The following is a 25,000-nucleotide window of genomic DNA, read 5'->3' on the forward strand; positions in this document are numbered from 1 at the left end:
TAACAGGATATGTGTAGGATGTGCACTGTGTCTATTGGAAGGTTAACTATACGGTGTCTGTCTGCGTGACTATGTAGGATGTATTAGGAACTAACGGTACGTATGAGTGTTAAATTTACTTGGTTTAGTTGTCAATTAGGGGCGATGGTTCAGAATAGATTTTGGGTAATGACCGTGGCAATGAAGTGTTTTGTGGTCATTGTAGTTGTGTAGGAAGAATTACGTTTAACCTCTTTCAGTACTGTGACGCATTTTCACCTTGAGGTGTGTGTACGATTAGATAATTCTATTGTTACAAAGCATGTATGGATGTCACAAGGTTAAACTTAATGGCCTGTCTTCACTATTTTAATTCCTCGCGCTTGTATGAAATCACCAAATAGTGACAGAAGGAATATATGAAAACGCATCTTGGTGCTGAAGGGATTAAACGTGTCGCGTAACTATAGAACTCTAAGTTATATTTGAGGCTATAATGTTTCAGGTTAGTCATTGTGGTTCCCTCGTTATAGAATAGGTACCAGAATCGGCGAAAAGAATGAGTGGACAGGATTTCTTCACGTAACGAGGCTGGTGTTTCAAGGTACGTGCATTAGAGGCACGTGTTAGTATAACGGTAAGTGGGGATATAACCATAAAATTAGTTCTTGAAAGTGGTAGGCAGGCCTAAATCGTTAAGAGGTTCACGAGTGACGGTGGGGGTTTTTGTGAGTTTGTGAAGCTGTATAAAATCATCAAATAGTAACCAGAATGAGTACGGGAATGTGTAATGGTACTGAAAGGGTTAATCCCACGTAAGTTTCTGAATCTGTATAAAATTGCCAAGTAGTAAGCATATAGCATGAATATCGTAATGTCACGGTACTGAAAGGGTTAGCTATCCATTCACTCGTTTCAGGCAGCACTAGTTAGCCTCCTAGAGAGAGAGAGAGAGAGAGAGAGAGAGAGAGAGAGAGAGAGAGAGAGAGAGAGAGAGAAATTATCTATCATCATTTACTAAGAAGGAAGCTTCAAAATGTTACAACAAAATAATAATAAAAAAATCCTGTATTATTATAAGTACTACATGTATTATTATAAGTACTACACGGAAGGTAAGAATGATTGATAAAACAAATATATGCAGTTGTGTGTGTTTAACGGTTGGTTTGGAAGGAGTTAATATTGAGTGTGGCTAGTTTATATCCAGATGGTGGACCAGTGGTTAGATTCACCAGCAGCGTTTCATATGTTCGTTTGCCCTCAAATTGTTTTTCCCTTATCGGCAGGTTGGGGGAGGGGACGAGAACGAAGCAGGGTCAATAGCTCAGAATGACAGCTATACCAGTTTAACTCCAGACATCACGCCCGCTACATCTCACCTCTCCAGTCACCACGCCACTACGCCACCACCGACCCCTCGAGTCTACGCAGCCCGGTGTCCGTCTGTGTCTTGTCGTCGGGCGTGACGTGCAGCAAAGGCGGTAACAGCAACGGGAAGTTTTATCTACGTGATGGAGGTTTTTCGTGCGGCGAGGTGACGTGCCGCTGCTGTGAGATTAGCGGACCACCCCACCCCACTCTACAGCCACAGCACAGCGGAGAGGTTGGTGGTGTGTATGTAAATGAATAGTGTCGGTGTTGTGTGTGCGTTGACTTGCTGTGGTGATAGGAAGTTGTTAGTCAGTAAATTGAGGGTGGTTAGGAATGTTGACTGATAAAGGATAACAGGATATGTGTAGGATGTGCACTGTGTCTATTGGAAGGTTAACTATACGGTGTCTGTCTGCGTGACTATGTAGGATGTATTAGGAACTAACGGTACGTATGAGTGTTAAATTTACTTGGTTTAGTTGTCAATTAGGGGCGATGGTTCAGAATAGATTTTGGGTAATGACCGTGGCAATGAAGTGTTTTGTGGTCATTGTAGTTGTGTAGGAAGAATTACGTTTAACCTCTTTCAGTACTGTGACGCATTTTCACCTTGAGGTGTGTGTACGATTAGATAATTCTATTGTTACAAAGCATGTATGGATGTCACAAGGTTAAACTTAATGGCCTGTCTTCACTATTTTAATTCCTCGCGCTTGTATGAAATCACCAAATAGTGACAGAAGGAATATATGAAAACGCATCTTGGTGCTGAAGGGATTAAACGTGTCGCGTAACTATAGAACTCTAAGTTATATTTGAGGCTATAATGTTTCAGGTTAGTCATTGTGGTTCCCTCGTTATAGAATAGGTACCAGAATCGGCGAAAAGAATGAGTGGACAGGATTTCTTCACGTAACGAGGCTGGTGTTTCAAGGTACGTGCATTAGAGGCACGTGTTAGTATAACGGTAAGTGGGGATATAACCATAAAATTAGTTCTTGAAAGTGGTAGGCAGGCCTAAATCGTTAAGAGGTTCACGAGTGACGGTGGGGGTTTTTGTGAGTTTGTGAAGCTGTATAAAATCATCAAATAGTAACCAGAATGAGTACGGGAATGTGTAATGGTACTGAAAGGGTTAATCCCACGTAAGTTTCTGAATCTGTATAAAATTGCCAAGTAGTAAGCATATAGCATGAATATCGTAATGTCACGGTACTGAAAGGGTTAGCTATCCATTCACTCGTTTCAGGCAGCACTAGTTAGCCTCTAAAGAGAGAGAGAGAGAGAGAGAGAGAGAGAGAGAGAGAGAGAGAGAGAGAGAGAGAGAAATTATCTATCATCATTTACTAAGAAGGAAGCTTCAAAATGTTACAACAAAATAATAATAAAAAAAAATCCTGTATTATTATAAGTACTACATGTATTATTATAAGTACTACACGGAAGGTAAGAATGATTGATAAAACAAATATATGCAGTTGTGTGTGTTTAACGGTTGGTTTGGAAGGAGTTAATATTGTGTGGCTAGTTTATATCCAGATGGTGGACCAGTGGTTAGATTCACCGGCAGCGTTTCATATAGTTCGTTTGCCCTCAAATTGTTTTTCCCTTATCGGCAGGTTGGGGGGAGGGGGACGAGAACGAAGCAGGGTCAATAGCTCAGAATGACAGCTATACCAGTTTAACTCCAGACATCACGCCCGCTACATCTCACCTCTCCAGTCACCACGCCACTACGCCACCACCGACCCCTCGAGTCTACGCTGCCCGGTGTCCGTCTGTGTCTTGTCGTCGGGCGTGACGTGCAGCAAAGGCGGTAACAGCAACGGGAAGTTTTATCTACGTGATGGAGGTTTTTCGTGCGGCGAGGTGACGTGCCGCTGCTGTGAGATTAGCGGACCACCCCACCCCACTCTACAGCCACAGCACAGCGGAGAGGTTGGTGGTGTGTATGTAAATGAATAGTGTCGGTGTTGTGTGTGCGTTGACTTGCTGTGGTGATAGGAAGTTGTTAGTCAGTAAATTGAGGGTGGTTAGGAATGTTGACTGATAAAGGATAACAGGATATGTGTAGGATGTGCACTGTGTCTATTGGAAGGTTAACTATACGGTGTCTGTCTGCGTGACTATGTAGGATGTATTAGGAACTAACGGTACGTATGAGTGTTAAATTTACTTGGTTTAGTTGTCAATTAGGGGCGATGGTTCAGAATAGATTTTGGGTAATGACCGTGGCAATGAAGTGTTTTGTGGTCATTGTAGTTGTGTAGGAAGAATTACGTTTAACCTCTTTCAGTACTGTGACGCATTTTCACCTTGAGGTGTGTGTACGATTAGATAATTCTATTGTTACAAAGCATGTATGGATGTCACAAGGTTAAACTTAATGGCCTGTCTTCACTATTTTAATTCCTCGCGCTTGTATGAAATCACCAAATAGTGACAGAAGGAATATATGAAAACGCATCTTGGTGCTGAAGGGATTAAACGTGTCGCGTAACTATAGAACTCTAAGTTATATTTGAGGCTATAATGTTTCAGGTTAGTCATTGTGGTTCCCTCGTTATAGAATAGGTACCAGAATCGGCGAAAAGAATGAGTGGACAGGATTTCTTCACGTAACGAGGCTGGTGTTTCAAGGTACGTGCATTAGAGGCACGTGTTAGTATAACGGTAAGTGGGGATATAACCATAAAATTAGTTCTTGAAAGTGGTAGGCAGGCCTAAATCGTTAAGAGGTTCACGAGTGACGGTGGGGGTTTTTGTGAGTTTGTGAAGCTGTATAAAATCATCAAATAGTAACCAGAATGAGTACGGGAATGTGTAATGGTACTGAAAGGGTTAATCCCCACGTAAGTTTCTGAATCTGTATAAAATTGCCAAGTAGTAAGCATATAGCATGAATATCGTAATGTCACGGTACTGAAAGGGTTAGCTATCCATTCACTCGTTTCAGGCAGCACTAGTTAGCCTCCTAAAGAGAGAGAGAGAGAAATTATCTATCATTTACTAAGAAGGAAGCTTCAAAATGTTACAACAAAATAATAATAAAAAAAAATCCTGTATTATTATAAGTACTACATGTATTATTATAAGTACTACACGGAAGGTAAGAATGATTGATAAAACAAATATATGCAGTTGTGTGTGTTTAACGGTTGGTTTAGAAGGAGTTAATATTGAGTGTAGCTAGTTTATATCCAGATGGTGGACCAGTGGTTAGATTCACCGGCAGCGTTTCATATGTTCGTTTGCCCTCAAATTGTTTTTCCCTTATCGGCAGGTTGGGGGGAGGGGGACGAGAACGAAGCAGGGTCAATAGCTCAGAATGACAGCTATACCAGTTTAACTCCAGACATCACGCCCGCTACATCTCACCTCTCCAGTCACCACGCCACTACGCCACCACCGACCCCTCGAGTCTACGCTGCCCGGTGTCCGTCTGTGTCTTGTCGTCGGGCGTGACGTGCAGCAAAGGCGGTAACAGCAACGGGAAGTTTTATCTACGTGATGGAGGTTTTTTCGTGCGGCGAGGTGACGTGCCGCTGCTGTGAGATTAGCGGACCACCCCACCCCACTCTACAGCCACAGCACAGCGGAGAGGTTGGTGGTGTGTATGTAAATGAATAGTGTCGGTGTTGTGTGTGCGTTGACTTGCTGTGGTGATAGGAAGTTGTTAGTCAGTAAATTGAGGGTGGTTAGGAATGTTGACTGATAAAGGATAACAGGATATGTGTAGGATGTGCACTGTGTCTATTGGAAGGTTAACTATACGGTGTCTGTCTGCGTGACTATGTAGGATGTATTAGGAACTAACGGTACGTATGAGTGTTAAATTTACTTGGTTTAGTTGTCAATTAGGGGCGATGGTTCAGAATAGATTTTGGGTAATGACCGTGGCAATGAAGTGTTTTGTGGTCATTGTAGTTGTGTAGGAAGAATTACGTTTAACCTCTTTCAGTACTGTGACGCATTTTCACCTTGAGGTGTGTGTACGATTAGATAATTCTATTGTTACAAAGCATGTATGGATGTCACAAGGTTAATGGCCTGTCTTCACTATTTTAATTCCTCGCGCTTGTATGAAATCACCAAATAGTGACAGAAGGAATATATGAAAACGCATCTTGGTGCTGAAGGGATTAAACGTGTCGCGTAACTATAGAACTCTAAGTTATATTTGAGGCTATAATGTTTCAGGTTAGTCATTGTGGTTCCCTCGTTATAGAATAGGTACCAGAATCGGCGAAAAGAATGAGTGGACAGGATTTCTTCACGTAACGAGGCTGGTGTTTCAAGGTACGTGCATTAGAGGCACGTGTTAGTATAACGGTAAGTGGGGATATAACCATAAAATTAGTTCTTGAAAGTGGTAGGCAGGCCTAAATCGTTAAGAGGTTCACGAGTGACGGTGGGGGTTTTTGTGAGTTTGTGAAGCTGTATAAAATCATCAAATAGTAACCAGAATGAGTACGGGAATGTGTAATGGTACTGAAAGGGTTAATCCCCACGTAAGTTTCTGAATCTGTATAAAATTGCCAAGTAGTAACCATATAGCATGAATATCGTAATGTCACGGTACTGAAAGGGTTAGCTATCCATTCACTCGTTTCAGGCAGCACTAGTTAGCCTCCTAGAGAGAGAGAGAGAGAGAGAGAGAGAGAGAGAGAGAGAAATTATCTATCATTTACTAAGAAGGAAGCTTCAAAATGTTACAACCAAATAATTATAAAAAAATCCTGTATTATTATAAGTACTACATGTATTATTATAAGTACTACACGGAAGGTAAGAATGATTGATAAAACAAATATATGCAGTTGTGTGTGTTTAACGGTTGGTTTGGAAGGAGTTAATATTGAGTGTGGCTAGTTTATATCCAGATGGTGGACCAGTGGTTAGATTCTCCGGCAGTGTTTCATATGTTCGTTTGCCCTCAAATTGTTTTTCCCTTATCGGCAGGTTGGGGATGGGGGAGAACGAGAACGAAGCAAGGTCATTAGCTCAATGGCAGCTAGATCAGTATAACTCCAGACATCACGCCACCACCGACCCCTCGAGTGTACGAGTGATTGGGAGGAATGAAAGTGAGCGTGAATGGAGGCAAGAGGAGGCAGAGTGGAAACTGAATGCAGTGTGATAAGAGACAGAAGGGATGAATAAGTGGAGTGTGACCGAGTTAGGGCACTATGAAGACGTGTAAGGAATGGTGGTGGTGGTGGAGAAACTAAGTTGAGACGAGTGAAAGGGTTTAAGCCAGTTTTAGGACGGACAGAGGAGGAAATGGTGTTAGTGAGTTAGGGCTTATTATGGATGAAATGAAGACGTGAAGGAAAGTGTGGTGTTGAAAATGTGTAGAGACGAGTGAAAGGCAGTGAAGGTGTGTTTAGGGCAATGTTGCGTTAGATGTAGGGATAATTAGTAAACAAGGTATTGCTGTTTTGTTAATTTTGTCCATTACAGGAGTTGACTATCCGAAGGCCTGACTCGCAGCGGCAATGAGCCTCGTGTACCTTGCATTACCTACGCCACCGCCGCAAGATGAGGGAAGAAGAGCTGTTTGGTAACCATATTAGGGCCCATATCACCCCCCGAAGCTCATCATGGGTGTAACCACCTAGAACCTGGGTATCATGGTGACACGTAGGTAACTTTAAACCACTCGACAAATGGCATTGTTTTAAGGCTCACTACCTTATTCACTACGCCACCGCCTAGTGTGGCATGGTAACAGTGTGGCCTGGTACATGTGAAGGTAATCGGTTAATTTTTTGTCCATTACAGGAGTTGGTGATCCAAAAGCCGCCCCACAGCCGCTACTGCTACTCGGAGGGTTTCTGCCTTGCATCGGGCCTTCACACGTGCCGCCGTCGCCGCTACTGACAGGGATTTCGCCTCGCTGCGGCCTGGCAAACACCACCTACGTCACCGCTATTGACACTGAGGGACTTCGCCTCGCAGCGGCCTGGCAAACACCTGCTACATCACCACTACCGCTGCCGCCGCCGTCCAGTGAGAGATTCATCTCTGACATCCTGCCATTCAACGCCTGCTGCCACCACCACCACCTCCTTATGGTTCTGTCACTGTACTGAAGCTGTTGTCATGATTGAATAATAAATTGTGAAGAAATCTTTATGGTTTTGGTGAATTTCCTTTCCTGGGAAATATTTGTGGGTGGTTTCAGGCTGGCTTAGGTCACACACTACCTGACCCCAATATTGCCTCCATTATACTCACTCTCTAAACAATAAATAGCCAGAAAAAAAAAAAAAACGATAATTTCACTTATCATAAGCAGACAAGACATAAAAATTGAGAAAAAATATTCTGCAAGGAAAAAAAAAAAAAAAAAAAAAATAGCAAGATAAAATGAAAAATGGTCCAAAATTACTACTATAAAAAAAAAACGGCAAAAAATGAAAAACAAAAATGGATTTTTTAAATACTGCAGGCCAGAAAACTGCAAAAACTGGCAAAAAAAATGGTCTGCAAAACTGGTCAAAAAAAAACAAAACAAAAACAAAACAAAACAGGCCCTAAAACTGCAAAAAATGCAAAAAAATGGTCAAAAACTGGCAAAAAAACCCCAAAACGGGCCCTAAAAATGTACTTAAGTCGAAAATACTCGAAAGAGTCTCCGGAGATAAGGCAGATCCATATTGGAGTTAAAATTAAATGCAAGAGTCTCCCTAGACTTTTTTATTCAACAATTCTTTACATTATTAAACAAAACATACAAAGAATACAGTGAAAAGTCTACACAAAAACTCTACACAAATAAAAAACAGTGAGCAAAAATACAGAAAACTCTACAAATTTTCAACAGTTAATAAAAAACTAAAAAAATAAATTCTATAAAAAAAGTCCACAAAAAAACTCTACACAAATAAAAACAGTGAGCAAAATCTATACAGAAAACTCTACACAAATTTTCAACTTAATAAAAAAAACATTAAAAATGAACTTAGTATAAAAACAATGAGTAAATTCTATAGTGAAAAAGTCCACAATAATTTTAAGTATAAAAACAGTGAACTCTACACAAAGTATAAAAAAACAGTGAGCAAAATCTATACAGAAAACTCTACACAAATTTTCAACTTAATAAAAAAAACATTAAAAATGAACTTAGTATAAAAACAATGAGTAAATTCTATAGTGAAAAAGTCCACAATAATTTTAACTTAATAAAAAACATTAAAAATGAACTTAGTATAAAAACAATGAGTAAATTCTATAGTGAAAAAGTCCACAATAATTTTCAACTTAATATAAAACAAACATTTACAACAATTAACAATATAAAACAGACATTTACAACATAATATAAAACAAACATTTACAACAATTTACAATATAAAAGACATTTACAACCTAACAAAAAAATCTGCACAAATTTTCAACTTCAGAAAATGTTTTCAAACAGTTCTTTCATGTTAACAAATATTCAAAGATAAAAATGTTTAGTTTTGAAGAGACAGTCTTACAAACAAACTGTTTCAACAGAGAGAGAGAGGGATAAGAGAGAGAGAGAGAGAGAGAGAGAGAGAGAGAGAGAGAGAGAGAGAGAGAGAGAGAGAGAGAGAGAGAGAGAGAGAGAGAGAGAGAGAGAGAGAGAGAGAGAGAGAGAGAGAGAGAGAGAGAGAGAGAGAGAGAGAGAGAGAAGAGACGAGAGAGAGAGAGAGAGAGAGAGAGAGAGAGAGAGAGAGAGAGAGAGAGAGAGAGAGAGAGAGAGAGAGAGAGAGAGAGAGAGAGAGAGAGAGAGAGAGAGAGAGAGAGAGAGAGAGAGAGAGAGAGAGAGAGAGAGAGAGAGAGAGAGAGAGAGAGAGAGAGAACAATAAAACAAAACAAATAGTAATAATATACATGAAAACAATACATTTTTAAAACAACATACACACATTATTAATCTTGTGCCCTCCACACATCCTTGCTAATATCAATGAAATGGTCTAATGGTACAAAAATCTCAAGGTAAAAATTTGTCCTAGTACTGAAGGGGTTAAAATAGTGAAGACTGTGGTCATTAATCTTCTGACCACCATAGACCCTTGCTAATGTCAATGAAATGGTCTAATGGTACACAAATCTCAAGATAAAAATGTGTCCCAGTACTGAAGGGGTTAAAGACCATTCATAGAAGCAATCTGCAGACTAAGATACACTCTTGATACACTCCTGACACCCTGACACACCCTCACCTCACTCACAAACACCTAAAACTTAACAAACCCTTTCAAAAACCACAAAAAAGTGATTAACCTGCACAAACACACCTACACAGCACACTCTAAGGGTAAGTTCACACTACAAGCAGAGTGGAGCAGAGTGGTTGCTAGCGGCAATAATTTTGACATAGTTTTGGACATATTTTTGTGGGTGGGCAGCCAGCGGCCCTCCACGACTCCACCCATGGCCAAGAAGGTGTCCACCAGTGTGAGCCTTTATTGGTGACCTCAAAATGACAACCACTGACTAGACTGTGCATAGTTCTGGTACAATTTGACACTGTATTAGTAGTCTGTTAAGAAAAGTTAATTAGGTGATATTCTGAATTTCTGGTCCTATACATAAAACAAAAACACACTTCTTTTTTTCTACAGCTGTTCCATCCCTTGAGGAAAAACGAAAGGAAGAAGAGGAAAGAAAGAGAGAGAGAAAAAGAGAGAAGGAAGCAATATTCTGGTCCTATACATGAAAGGGAAACACATGCTCTTCTTTTTTTCTACAGCTGTTCCATCCCTTGAGGAAAAATGAAAGGAAAAGAGGAAAGAAAGAAAGAAGAGAAAGAGACAAGAAGAGAGGAGAAGGAAGTGATATTCTGGTTCTTTACATGAAAGGAAAACACAAACTTTTCTTTTTTCCACACCTGTTCCATCCCTTGAGGAAAAATTAAAGGAAAAGAAGAAACATAAAAGAAAGAAGGAAGAGAGAAAAAGAAAGGAAAAGGAAGTGATATTCAGGTACTAAACATGACAGGAAATCACAAATTCTTTTCTTCTTCCACACCTGTTCCATCCCTTGAGGAAAATTGAAAGGAAAAAGAGAAAACAAAAGAAAGGAGGAAGAGAGAGAGAAAGAAAGAAAAAACCACACTGTAAAGATCAATGAGCCACACACACACACACATAAATTTGAAGGGATGACATATGAGGAGAGACTAAATGCTATGGATCCACCAACCATGGAGCAGAGAAGGAAGAGAGGGGATCTGATACAAGTTTATAAATTGATCAACGGAATGGATCAAGTGGATAAAGAGAAACTGATCCCGGGAGAAGAATATGACACTAGAAGCACAAGATCGCATAGCAAAAATTTGAGAAAGGGAAGATGTCTGAGAGATGTTAAAAAATATAGTTTCCCACAAAGATGTGTTGAGACTTGGAACAGTTTGAGTGAAGAAGTGGTGTCAGCAACGAGTGTGCACAGTTTTAAAGAAAAATTGGATAGGTGTAGATATGGAGACGGGGCCACACCAGCATAAAGCCCAGGCCCAGTAAAACTACAACTAGGTAAATACAACTAGGTAAATACACACACACACACACACACAACTTTACCAACAAAATTTCACGTTCCTTTATAAATTATCACATTTTTTTGTCATCCTTCCAGATAAACACTGAGGAGTTTGACACTATTTATTTATTCATTATTATTATTATTTCTTTTTCATCATATTGTTGCCTGCCCGACCTGCTCTGTGGCTAAGAGGACACCCAGAATTCTTGTGTAAGTCACCCTGCTCTGCTTATTGAGTGAACACCTAACCGGACCGCTCTGCTTCTAGTGTGAACATACCCACACACACACACACACTCCACCGAACCTTAACCCATCTTGCCCACTCCTACACAAACACAAACACACAACACACACACACACACACACACACACTCCACCAAACCTTAATCCATCTTGCCCACTCCCACACAAACACACAAAATCCAATTTTCAACTTCAGAAAATGTTTTCAAACAGTTCTTTCATGTTAACAAATATTCAAAGATAAAAATGTTTAGTTTTGAAGAGACAGTCTTACAAACAAACTGTTTCAACAATCAGAGAGAGAGAGGGAGAGAGAGAGAGAGAGAGAGAGAGAGAGAGAGAGAGAGAGAGAGAGAGAGAGAGAGAGAGAGAGAGAGAGAGAGAGAGAGAGAGAGAGAGAGAGAGAGAGAGAGAGAGAGAGAGAGAGAGAGAGAGAGAGAGAGAGAGAGAGAGAGAGAGAGAGAGAGAGAGAGAGAGAGAGAGAGAGAGAGAGAGAGAGAGAGAGAGAGAGAGAGAGAGAGAGAGAGAGAGAGAGAGAGAGAGAGAGAGAGAGAGAGAGAGAGAGAGAGAGAGAGAGAGAGAGAGAGAGAGAGAGAGAGAGAGAGAGAGAGAGAGAGAGAGAGAGAGAGAGAGAGAGAGAGAGAGAGAGAGAGAGAGAGAGAGAGAGAGAGAGAGAGAGAGAGAGAGAGAGAGAGAGAGAGAGAGAGAGAGAGAGAGAGAGAGAGAACAATAAAACAAAACAAATAGTAATAATATACATGAAAACAATACATTTTTAAAACAACATACACACATTATTAATCTTGTGCCCTCCACACATCCTTGCTAATATCAATGAAATGGTCTAATGGTACAAAAATCTCAAGGTAAAAATTTGTCCTAGTACTGAAGGGGTTAAAATAGTGAAGACTGTGGTCATTAATCTTCTGACCACCATAGACCCTTGCTAATGTCAATGAAATGGTCTAATGGTACACAAATCTCAAGATAAAAATGTGTCCCAGTACTGAAGGGGTTAAAGACCATTCATAGAAGCAATCTGCAGACTAAGATACACTCTTGATACACTCCTGACACCCTGACACACCCTCACCTCACTCACAAACACCTAAAACTTAACAAACCCTTTCAAAAACCACAAAAAAGTGATTAACCTGCACAAACACACCTACACAGCACACTCTAAGGGTAAGTTCACACTACAAGCAGAGTGGAGCAGAGTGGTTGCTAGCGGCAATAATTTTGACATAGTTTTGGACATATTTTTGTGGGTGGGCAGCCAGCGGCCCTCCACGACTCCACCCATGGCCAAGAAGGTGTCCACCAGTGTGAGCCTTTATTGGTGACCTCAAAATGACAACCACTGACTAGACTGTGCATAGTTCTGGTACAATTTGACACTGTATTAGTAGTCTGTTGAGAAAAGTTAATTAGGTGATATTCTGAATTTCTGGTCCTATACATAAAACAAAAACACACTTCTTTTTTTCTACAGCTGTTCCATCCCTTGAGGAAAAACGAAAGGAAGAAGAGGAAAGAAAGAGAGAGAGAAAAAGAGAGAAGGAAGCAATATTCTGGTCCTATACATGAAAGGGAAACACATGCTCTTCTTTTTTTCTACAGCTGTTCCATCCCTTGAGGAAAAATGAAAGGAAAAGAGGAAAGAAAGAAAGAAGAGAAAGAGACAAGAAGAGAGGAGAAGGAAGTGATATTCTGGTTCTTTACATGAAAGGAAAACACAAACTTTTCTTTTTTCCACACCTGTTCCATCCCTTGAGGAAAAATTAAAGGAAAAGAAGAAACATAAAAGAAAGAAGGAAGAGAGAAAAAGAAAGGAAAAGGAAGTGATATTCAGGTACTAAACATGACAGGAAATCACAAATTCTTTTCTTCTTCCACACCTGTTCCATCCCTTGAGGAAAATTGAAAGGAAAAAGAAAACAAAAGAAAGGAGGAAGAGAGAGAGAAAGAAAGAAAAAACCACACTGTAAAGATCAATGAGCCACACACACACACACATAAATTTGAAGGGATGACATATGAGGAGAGACTAAATGCTATGGATCCACCAACCATGGAGCAGAGAAGGAAGAGAGGGGATCTGATACAAGTTTATAAATTGATCAACGGAATGGATCAAGTGGATAAAGAGAAACTGATCCCGGGAGAAGAATATGACACTAGAAGCACAAGATCGCATAGCAAAAATTTGAGAAAGGGAAGATGTCTGAGAGATGTTAAAAAATATAGTTTCCCACAAAGATGTGTTGAGACTTGGAACAGTTTGAGTGAAGAAGTGGTGTCAGCAACGAGTGTGCACAGTTTTAAAGAAAAATTGGATAGGTGTAGATATGGAGACGGGGCCACACCAGCATAAAGCCCAGGCCCAGTAAAACTACAACTAGGTAAATACAACTAGGTAAATACACACACACACACAACTTTACCAACAAAATTTCACGTTCCTTTATAAATTATCATATTTTTTGTCATCCTTCCAGATAAACACTGAGGAGTTTGACACTATTTATTTATTCATTATTCGTATTATTTCTTTTTCATCATATTGTTGCCTGCCCGACCTGCTCTGTGGCTAAGAGGACACCCAGAATTCTTGTGTAAGTCACTCTGCTCTGCTTATTGTGTGAACACCTAAGCAGACCGCTCTGCTTCTAGTGTGAACATACCCACACACACACACACACACACACACTCCACCGAACCCTAACCCATCTTGCCCACTCCTACACAAACACAAACACAAACACACACACACACACACACACACACACACACACTCCACCGAACCTTAATCCATCTTGCCCACTCCCACACAAACACACACACACACACACAAAATCCACCCCAAAAAAAACACTTTCCAAACACACACACACACACACACACACACACACACACACACAGACACAAACACACACAATTACAAAGTTGCAAGTCTGGAAAAGGAAATCAAAGAGTCTGGGGAGAAAACTTTGGGCCTTGCTGAAATTATAGATCAACAGATCATAGAAGAGAAGATTGCTGAGAAAGTTGTGAAGGTTATTAAGTCAAATGAGACATTGGTGAGGGAAACTGTAGACAAAAAGAGATGTGTGGTGATATTTGGTGTGGAGGAGGATAAGACACCGAGTAAAATGGAGAGAGAGAAAAACATAAGAAAAGGTGATAAATAATATCATTAATGTGGTGCAGGAGGAGGGAAAAGACCTAGTACAAGAAATAGAGGACTTCCATAGAATTGGAAAGTTCACAGGAGAAGGTATGAGGCCAATAAGAATCAAACTTAAGTCACAAAAGGATGTAGATGAATTGGTGGAGAAGTCATGGAGGCTAGCCCAGCAGGAAACAACAAGGAAGATTTGGTTGAGAAGAGATCTCGGTGAAAAGGAAAGAGAAATGTTAAATGAGTTGAGAAAGGAGGCTTTGAAAAAAAATGAAGAGAGGACAGAAGAGGAGAAGAAAGAGTTTTTCTAGAGAATCTTGGATATGAGACTGAGGAAGTGGTTCATAACCCAGAAAAGTACAGCAAGAAAGGACTAAAGAAACTTACGTATGAGCGGAATGTAATGTATGTCAACATAAATGGAGTGATATCGGGGATTTTAGAACTCAACGATTACTTGAGGGACAAGAACCCAGATATTGTGGGTCTTACTGAAACAAAACTGAGAGAGGAGAAGACCTGATGATGGTTGGAGAAGGAAATATAATGTTTGGAAAAGAAATAGAGTAGGTAAGATGGGAGGAGGAGTGATGTTGCTGGTTAAAAAAGATATAAAGGTGGATCAAGTGAAAGAAGGTATGGGAAAGGCAGAAGTGCTAAAGATCAGAGCAGAAACTAATGAAGGAAAAAGAGGCACTACATAGTGGTGTACGTACCACCTAAGACAAATGCATGGTCAGTACAGGAATATGAAGAAATGATAAGTGATACAGGAACATGTCTGGAAGAAATGTTGGGTGGCTGTGAACGAACTATAATGATGGGAGATTTTAATTGTAAAGAGGTGTGTTGGGAGGACTGGTCAATGGAAGGATCAGAGACAACATGGGAAATACACTATTGACACTGGCAATGGAAAATGTGTTAACTCAGTGGGTCAAAGAAGATACTAGGTTTGGAGGAGAGGGAGCATCGTCAAGACTGGACTTGGTCTTTAGTACAGAGCCAATGGTCATTGAGGAGATGAGGGTGGAGTGCCCTTTAGCAAAGAGTGATCATGCAGTTTTGGAGTTCAAGGTGATAGATGAAGAGAAATCTAGAAGAAATGAAGAATATAAAGTGGGAAGATGGAATTATGCCAAGACAGATTTTGGAAACCTAAAGAAATTCTTTCAAGAGACAAATTGGATGAAATTCAAGAGTGCTAAGGGAGCAAATGAAAAGTGGAAGGAATTTATAAAATTATACAAAGGTGAGAAAAAATTTGTACCAATAAGACAACATAGAGAAGTTGGAAAGCAGGACTGGTTTAACGATAGATGTGAAAAGGCTAGAACAAGAAAAGAGGATGCATGGAAGAGGTGGAGAAGGAAAAGACGGATTAACCAGTGGGAAAGTTACAAAAGAGCAAGAAATGAATATGTGTTGATTAGAAGAGAAGCAAGAAAGAAACAAGAAAAGGATATAATTGATAAATGTAAAGACCAACCAAGGCTTTTTTACAGACATGTGAACAACAACATCAAAAATAGAGAAAGTATTGAAAGTTTAGAAGTAAATGGAGTATGCAGTGAGGATCCCAGGGAAATGGCAGAGGCTATGAATGGATGCTTTCGGAAGGTATTCACAAAGGAGACTGCTTTTGACAAACCACTGGTAATGGAACAGAAAGGGATTATGAAGGAGTTTCAAGTAACTGTGGAGGAGATCAAGAATATGATGGGGAGTCTAGAAGTGAGAAAAGCTGTGGGACCTGATGGGGTATCAGGATGGATTTTAAGAGAATGCAGGAGCAACTGGCAGAAAAAGTTTGTGAAGTAATTGATGCCTCATTAAGGGAAGGTGTAGTGCCCCAAGACTGGAAAAGAGCTAACATTGTCCCAATTTATAAATCAGGTAACAAGAGAGACCCATTGAACTATAGACCAGTGTCACTTAAAAGTGTGGTAGCTAAGATGTGTGAGAGGGTGGTGAAGAATAGATGGACAGACTTCTTGGAGAAAAATGACATACTTTGTGAGTGTCAATTTGGTTTTAGAAAAGGGCGTTCATGCACGACAAACCTGATATGTTACTATTCGAGGGTGATAGATGTAATACAGGAAAGAGATGGTTGGGCTGATGGAATATATCTGGATTTAAAAAAGGCCTTTGATAAGGTACCACACCGGAGACTGATCTGGAAACTTGAAATGGTAGGAGGAGTGCATGGCAGTTTACTAAAATGGATGGAAGACTTTTGGTAGGAAGAGAAATGAGAACAATAATTAAGGACAGACCATCAGAATGGGGCTTGATGGAGAGTGGAGTTCCACAGGGATCAGTGTTGGCACCAGTAATGTTCGCGGTCTACATAAATGACATGGTGGATGGGGTGTCCAGTTATGTGAGCCTATTTGCAGACGATGCAAAATTGTTAAGAAAAGTGAGATGTGACAAAGATTGCGAACTACTCCAGGAAGACTTGGACTGAATATGGAAATGGAGCTGTACATGGCAAATGGAGTTCAACACGACAAAATGCAAGAAATTAGAGTTTGGCAAGAGTGAAAGAAGAATCAGGAGTATGTACAAGATAGGAAATGAAGACATAAAATCAGTCATGAAGAAAAAGACCTTGGGGTGACAATTACCAATGACCTATCGCCAGAGAGACATATAAACAAAATAATTGGAGAAGTATTGAACTTATTGAGGAACATAAGAGTGGCGTTCGTATATTTAGATGAAGAAATGATGAAGAAAATAATTACTGCAATGATAAGACCAAGGCTTGAATATGCAACAATACAGTGGGCTCCGAACTTAAAGAAACACATAAGGAAACTAGAGAAAGTACAGAGGGCTGCAACAAAAATGGTGCCTGACTTAAGAGATTTGACTTATGAAGACAGACTGAACAGAATGCAACTTCCGACCCTGGAAAACAGAAGAGAAAGGGAGACCTGATAGCAATATACAGAGTGATGATTGGCATGGAAAAATGGATAGGGAAGATCTGTGTATGTGGAATGAAAGAATGTCGAGAGGGCATGGGAAAAACTAAAATGGCCACTTATAGGAGAGATGTGAAAAAATATAGCTTCCCTCATAGAAGGGTGGAAGCATGGAATAGTTTAGACGTGGAAGTGGTCAACGCAAGGAATATTCATGATTTTAAGAAAAAGCTGGACATTAGTAGATACGGAGACGGGACAGTACGAGCATAGCTCTTTTCCCATATGTTACAATTAGGTAAATACAATTAGGTAAACACACACACACACACACACACACACACACACACACACACACACACACACACACACACACACACACAGCCTCACCTCACTTCAAAACACAAAAAATCTTCACATAAATATAAATTCACAGTATAAAACACAAACTTATTTCAAAACCCACACAAAAAAACTTTCCACACACACACACACACACACACACACACACACACACATTTCTAGCACCTTGCCACAAAAATTCAGTATTTTTATGAGGCCTTCCAAGACAGTGGTTCCCAAACTGGGGGTGAATCATCCCTTGGGAGCAGCTTAACAATTTTTTGGGGAGTAATGGAGGTGACAGAAAAAATAAATAAATAAATAAGAATTCTGAAAAATGAAGAAAACCTTGCAGTGCCTCCCATTACAATTACTGTTAACTTAGTCTTAGTGGGCAAAGTTGTAACATAAATAATTATTCTGTGTAAGGGTAATGTGGTTGGTTAGTATGACATGTTAACCCCTTCAGTACTGGGACACATTTTACCTAGAGATCTGTGTACCATTAGACCATTTTATTCACTTTAAGAAGGGTCTATGGAGGACACAAGATTAATGGCCACAGTCTTCACTATCTTAACCCTTTCAGTACTGGAGGACAATTTTACCTAAAGATTTGTGCACCATTAGACCATTTCATTGACATTAGCAAGGGTCTATGGAGGTCACAAGGTTAATGGACACAGTCTTCACTTTCTTAACCCTTTCAGTATTGGGACACATTTACCTTGACATTTGTGTACCATTGGACCATTTTATTGACATTAGGAAGGGTCTATGAAGGTCACAAGGTTAATGGCCACAGTCTTCACTACTTTAACCCCTTCAGTACTGGGACACCTTTTTACCCTGAGATCTGTGTACCATTAGACCATTTTATTGACATTAGGAAAGGTTCATAAACATCAGAAGATTAATGGTCATCATCTTCACTATTCTAACCCCTTCAGTACAGGGACACATTTTTACCTTGAGATTTGCATACCATTAGACCATTTTATTGACATTAGGAAAGGTTTATAGACATCAGAAGGTTAATGATCACAGTCTTCACTATTTTAAACCCTTCAGGACTGGGACACATTTTTACCCTGAGATCTGTGTACCATTAGACCATTTTATTGACTTTAGGAAAGGTTTATAGACATCAGGAGGTTAATGGCCACAGTCTTCACTATTTTAACCCCTTCAGTACTGGGACAAATTTTTACCTTGACATTTGTGTACCATTAGACCATTTTATTGACATTAGGAAAGGTTTATAGAGGGCAGAAGAATAAAGGCCACAGTCTTCACTATTTTATCCCCTTCAATACTAGGATATCTTGAGATCTGTGTACCATTAGACCAATTTATTAACATTAGGAAAGATCTATAGACATCAGAAGACTAATGGCCACAGTCTTCACTATTTTAACCCCTTCAGTACTGGGACACATTTTTACCTTGACATTTGTGTACCATTAGACCATTTTATTGACATTAGCAAGGGTCTAAGGAGGTGACAAGATTAATGGCCACAGTCTTCACTATTTTAACCCCTTCAGTACTTGGAGACATTTTTACCTTGAGGTTGAGTACCATTAAACCATTTTATTGACATTAGAAAAGGTTTATAGACATCAGAAGATTAATGGCCAATATCTTCACCCTAAAAACATGCCAAATGGTCTTAAAATACCATAAAACATGCCAAACTTGTCTTCAAATGTCCTTAAAAGAAAAACATTCCAAACTGCTAATCCATCCTAACTGTTCTTCATGACTCCAGGTGTTGTCTTGTACTCTGGGTGTTGCTGATGGCTGTAGGTGTTGTAGAAGGCTTGTGTTGCATTGTGGCTTGCTTGGCTTGGCTTGGTGGTGCAGTGTGTCTCCTTGGCAACATTCAGGGACCATTGGCTTGACTTTCCTGTAATGATAGGTTTACATTGAGTCACCTTCACTATTTTGTAAACTGAACTGAACGCAACTCAACCCAACCTAACAGAACTCAACCTAACTTAACTAAACTGAACAGAAATTAACCTAACCCAAAACAACCCAGCTCAACCCAACCCAACCTAACCAAAGTTAACCCAAAACAACCCATCATAACCCAACCCAACTCAACCCAACCCAACCTAACCCAAAACAACCCAAGTTAACCCAGAACAACCCAACATAACCCAACCCAACCCCAAACTAACCCAAAACAACCCAGCATAACCCAACCTAACCCAACCCTTTATCTTTACCTTTACCGAGGTGCCTGTCACGTGACGTCGGCGACCATGGAACACCATCCTCCTCTGTTTTGAGCCACTCTAACCCGATCCACAGTTGTCCAGCCCTCACTGACGTGTTTCACCAATGTGTCCATAAACTTGACCCTCTGTCTTCCTTTCGCTGGTTCCTTATACTCTTCCCAACAAGCATTCTCTCCCCAGTCCATGTCCTCTCAGTACATGGCCCACAAAATTTAGGTGCCTCCTCCTGATACTCTTCACCGGTGTTTTTTCCATTACTACTCTTCTCAATCCTTCATTAGTGATCCGTGCACTCCAAGGGATTCTCAGCATTCTTTGCATGAACCACATTTCTACTGCTTCTAACCTTTTGATCATGTTCTTCTTTATCGTCCATGTCTCAGAGCCATACATTAATGTGGACCATACATAACGCTTGAGTATACGTTGTCTTAGAGTTATATTCATGCTAATATTGGTCATTATCTTTCTTACCCTTAAAGTACGGGGGTTGATTTACTTTCTGTCTGTTACAGCGAGGAAAAATCACACCTGTCAAAAATGCTAAAATATTCTTTTCCTCATAAAAGCATATTTCTTTGTGTTATTCTGAGTACAACAATATAGTTTTCAACATGTCATCACCTCTCACACCAAAGTTATTGCACGTCAAAAATTCATGGCAGAATCCGCCGCTAAGAAATACCCCCAAGCTCAGATAACACCAACTCTCTCTCTCTCTCTCTCTCTCTCTCTCTCTCTCTCTCTCTCTCTCTCTCTCTCTCTCTCCATTTGGGCATATGAATTTGATGTAAAAGTAGGAACTTTTGCACTTTCATGTCATGAAAATGTGAACTCAGATGAAATGATGTTCAAAACAGAAAAATAAAAATAAACCACATATTACATATATTGTGGATTTTTATAATAATTGGAATGTGGCAACTCTTCTTGGCAATGGGACTGACGTGACTTGGCCGACAAGCACAATCCTGTAGAGGCAACCATGGGTGACACACACCAGCGCATTGTTCGAGGGGAGTATGTGAGGAGGTTTATGAACGTCGCTGTGAGGGTTGGCCTCTGTCTCCCAGATCACTATCAGAATCACTACTGGAGTCTTCACTTTCTTCTGTCTTAATAAAAAAATCACTGTCTTCATTTTCACCACTATCCTCAATGTCATTACCGAGTAACACTGACATAACATCACTCGGAGTACCGAAACCTAACTCCGGGTCACGGGATTGCTAGATGTTGCCTCAAAATGGGAAAAGATGACCTATGTGAGGGAACATATGTCTCCAGGCTCAAAGAGGTGAGTGAGAAAAGATGCCAGAGACTTCCACTTGCCCCAGGACCAACAGTGAGGGGGAGAGATTCAAACGTTTAGCGCCGAAAAATCATGATTCCCGGAACGATCCCTGCTTCTCTGCACGTGACGCTACAATCATCCCGAAACAATCACCGAACGTTAAGGGTTAAACTATCTATGAGTGCTTGCAATTTTACCTCGGAATCTGCCGCTAAAACTGTATCGTCCGCATAATGTATGTTGTTTGTGTTTCTTCCCCCAATGCAAATTCCCTCCATTTCTTCCATCTCCTCCAAACATTTTTGTCCATACAACGAGAACAAGTCTGGTGAGAGTACGCAGCCTTACCACACTCCTCTCTGTATCTCTACCCATTCTGTGTCTGGTGAGAGTACACAGCCTTGCCACACTCCTCTCTGTATCTCTACCCATTCTGTGTTTTTATTTTTTATTCTTATTGCTGCTTTTAGTTCCCAGTATAGGTTATTTATCATTCTTACATCTTTGCCATCCAATCCAATCTCCTTTAACACGTCAATCATTTCCTCCTGTCTAATCGTCTCAAAGGCTTTCTCAAAGTCCACCAAACACATGTATACATCTTTTTGCATTTCAACTGCTCTTTCTGTTACCATCCTCAGGCCAAATATTGCATTACCCTTTCAAAATCCATATTGCTCCCAACCCAATCTATGCTCTCAAACATGCCAAACTGTCTAAAATGCCCTCAAAACATGCTAAACTGTTTGAAAATACCCTCCAAACATGCCAAACTGCCTCAAAACCTTACCTAACACAGCCCAACCCAACTAACCACACCACACACCACACCACTGACCTACATAAGGAAGGGAGCCGTGTGGCCTCAGCGTTGAGTGGCCACCTCCTCTTGGGTCACAGTGAGGTCACAGTCCAAGGGAGTCCTGCCGCAAAAGGTCAGAGGTCACACAGGTCACACTGGGATAGTAATAATAGTAATAGTAGTAGCACAGGAGGAGGAGGAGGAGGAGGAGGAGGAGGAGGAGGAGGAGGAGGAGGAGGAGGAGGAGGAGGAGGAGGAGGAGGAGGAGGGGAGGAGGAGGAAGGAAGGAAGGAAGGAAGGAAGGAAGGAAGGAAGGAAGGAAGAAAGAAAGAAAGAAAGAAAGAAAGAAAGAAAGAAAGAAAGAAAGAAAGAAAAAGGAAGGAAGGAAGGAAGGAAGGAAGGAGGGAGGGAGAGAGAGAGAGAGAGAGAGAGAGAGAGAGAGAGAGAGAGAGAGAGAGAGAGAGAGAGAGAGAGAGAGAGAGAGAGAGATAACAAAACTTTATAAAATGACAATATTTATTATTTTACCTTTTCTTTTTTAATCTTTTCTTCTTCTCCTCCTCTTCTCATCTTCCAACACCTCTTCTTTCTTCCTCCTCCTCCTCCTTCTCCTCCTCCACCTCTTCCTTCTTCCTCCTACTCCTCCTCTTCTTCCTCTTGCCTTGGTCTATCTTTCTCCACATTCTTAACACAATCTGAAATAAATAAAACTGGATTAAGATCAGAGAGAGAGAGAGAGAGAGAGAGAGAGAGAGAGAGAGAGAGAGAGAGAGAGAGAGAGAGAGAGAGAGAGAGAGAGAGAGAGAATTGAAATAGCAAAAACTTTATGAAATGACAATATTTATTATTTTACCTTTTCTTTTTCTCTCTTTTCTTCTTCTCCTCCTCTTCTTCTCATATTCCTCCACCTCTTCCTTCTTCTTCTTCTTCTTCTTCTTCTTCCTCTTCCTCCTCCTCTTCTTGCCTTGGTCCGTCTTATTCCATATTCTTAACACAATCTGAAATAAATAAAACTGGATTAAATTAGAGAGAGAGAGAGAGAGAGAGAGAGAGAGAGAGAGAGAGAGAGAGAGAGAGAGAGAGAGAGAGAGAGAGAGAGAGAGAGAGAGAGAGAGAGACCTTAGTGTTTCAGTGTGCGGAGGCCATACATAAATTGAGTGTTATTGAAGCAGTGGGTAAGTAAGTGAAGTGTTTGACAGTGACACATAGAGAATAAGTGAATAAGTGAAGTGACATTTTAGACAGTTTGGCATGTTTTGAGGGTATTTTGAGACAGTTTGGCATGTTTTGAGTATATCTGAAAATAGTTTGACATGTTTTATGGCCATATTGACATGTTTTGAGGGCATTTTGAGACTGACATGTTTTGAGGGCATTTTAATACAGATACAGTTTGGAGGGCATATTAAGACAGTTTGGTATGTTTTGAGGACAATTTATGACAGTTTGCCAGGTTTTGAGGCCATTTGAAGACAGCTTGGCAGGTTTTGAGGGCATATTAAGACAGTTTGTTATGCTTTGAAGGGAATTTAAGACAGTTTGGCAGGGTTTGAGGACACTGTAAGACAGTTTGGTATGTTTTGATGACATTTTAAGACAGTTTGGCATTTTTTAAGGGTATTTTAAGACAGTTTGACATGTTTTGATGACATTTTAAGACAGTTTGGCATTTTTAAGGGTATTTTAAGACAGTTTGACATGTTTTGAGGGTATCTTGAGACAGTTTGGCATATTTCAGGGCAATTTAAGACAGTATGGCATGCTTTAAGGGCAATTTAAGAGTTTGGCATATTTTGAGGGTATTTTGAGACAATTTGACATATTTTATGGCCATATTGAGACAGTTTGGCATGTATTGAGAGCATTTTGAGACAGTTTGACATGTCAGGAAAGGGATCAGATAAGACAGAGAAAGTATGGAGGGAAGCATGCAGTGCAGGGCTGCCTGGCCGCTCCTCATCCTCCACACTTCCATGTCCACATTTAAAACCATACACTCTTCGGCACTGTCCCCGAGAAACCATCCCATGCGCTCGCCTCGATTCCCGGTTCCCCCTTCGCAGTTCCTCCACCCAGCAGATTTGACATCACATTAAAAGAGAAATATATGGTATATAATTTTGTTTTTGTGTAGGGGTTCCTTGAGACATGTCATGTATTTGAAGGGTTACGCAAGGCTAAAAAGATTGAGAAACGCTGCCTTATTCGTTACCATATTCTCTCTCTCTCTCTCTCTCTCTCTCTCTCTCTCTCTCTCTCTCTCTCTCTCTCTCTCTCTCTCTTATTCGTTTTCATATTCTCTCTCTCCCTCTCCTTATGCATTTTCATATTTTCTCTCTCTCTCTCTCCTTATGCATTTTCATATCTCTCTCTCTCTCTGACCAATAGCGTGGCTTCATATATGTGACGTCAAATCAGCTGGGTGGATTAGCTGTGAAGTGGGAGCCGGGAATCAAGGCAAGCACGCGGGATGGTTTCTTGGGGACAGTGCCGACTCTTCTAAATCAACATATATGCTTTCCATCTCCCTTAACTGTCATCCTTGCCACTTCTATGTCCACATTTTAAACCGTACACTCTTCTAGGATGAGACGGTGGAGCATGTGGTGCTGGAGTGTGTGAAGTATGCCAGAGACAGGTATGAAATGATGCAAGTGGTGCTGAGGGAGCTGGGGCATGACAGAGTGGAGATGACAGGAAGGGAATGGATGGTGGTGCTGCTGGGACTTTGTGGGGAGATGAATGAAAGGATGATTGAGGCTGTGAAAGAGTTCCTGGAGAGAATGTGGCGTGCTAGATGCAAGAACTAGTGGTGTGAAAGATGCCATTAAAACCTGCCAAACTTTCTTAAATTGAACTCAAAGTATGCCAAACTCTCTTAATATGCCATGAAAACATGTCAAACTGTCTTAATATGCCCTTAGAACATGCCAAACTGTCTAAAAATGTCTTCAAAACATGCCAAATTATTTTAAAATGGCCTCAAAACCAGCTAAACTGTCTCAAATTTCCCTCAAAACATAACAAATTGCCTTAATATGCCCTCCAAATCTGCCAAACTGTCTTCAA

At 40.5% G+C, this 25,000-nt stretch overlaps 1 protein-coding gene across 1 annotated transcript; it reads left to right on the forward strand.

The window, feature by feature from the left end:
• The first annotated feature begins 6,660 nt into the window (after positions 1 to 6,660).
• LOC123502397 lies at positions 6,661 to 7,486 on the forward strand. Its single transcript, XM_045251595.1, has 2 exons — positions 6,661 to 6,996; positions 7,138 to 7,486. Exons 1-2 carry the CDS (start codon positions 6,987 to 6,989, stop codon positions 7,446 to 7,448), a joined length of 321 nt encoding a protein of 106 aa, XP_045107530.1. The 5' UTR covers positions 6,661 to 6,986; the 3' UTR covers positions 7,449 to 7,486.
• Positions 7,487 to 25,000: the final 17,514 nt, after the last annotated feature.

The sequence above is a fragment of the Portunus trituberculatus genome, chromosome 11 (assembly GCF_017591435.1).
Source record: "Portunus trituberculatus isolate SZX2019 chromosome 11, ASM1759143v1, whole genome shotgun sequence".
In the NCBI taxonomy this organism is placed as follows: Eukaryota; Metazoa; Arthropoda; class Malacostraca; order Decapoda; family Portunidae; genus Portunus; species Portunus trituberculatus.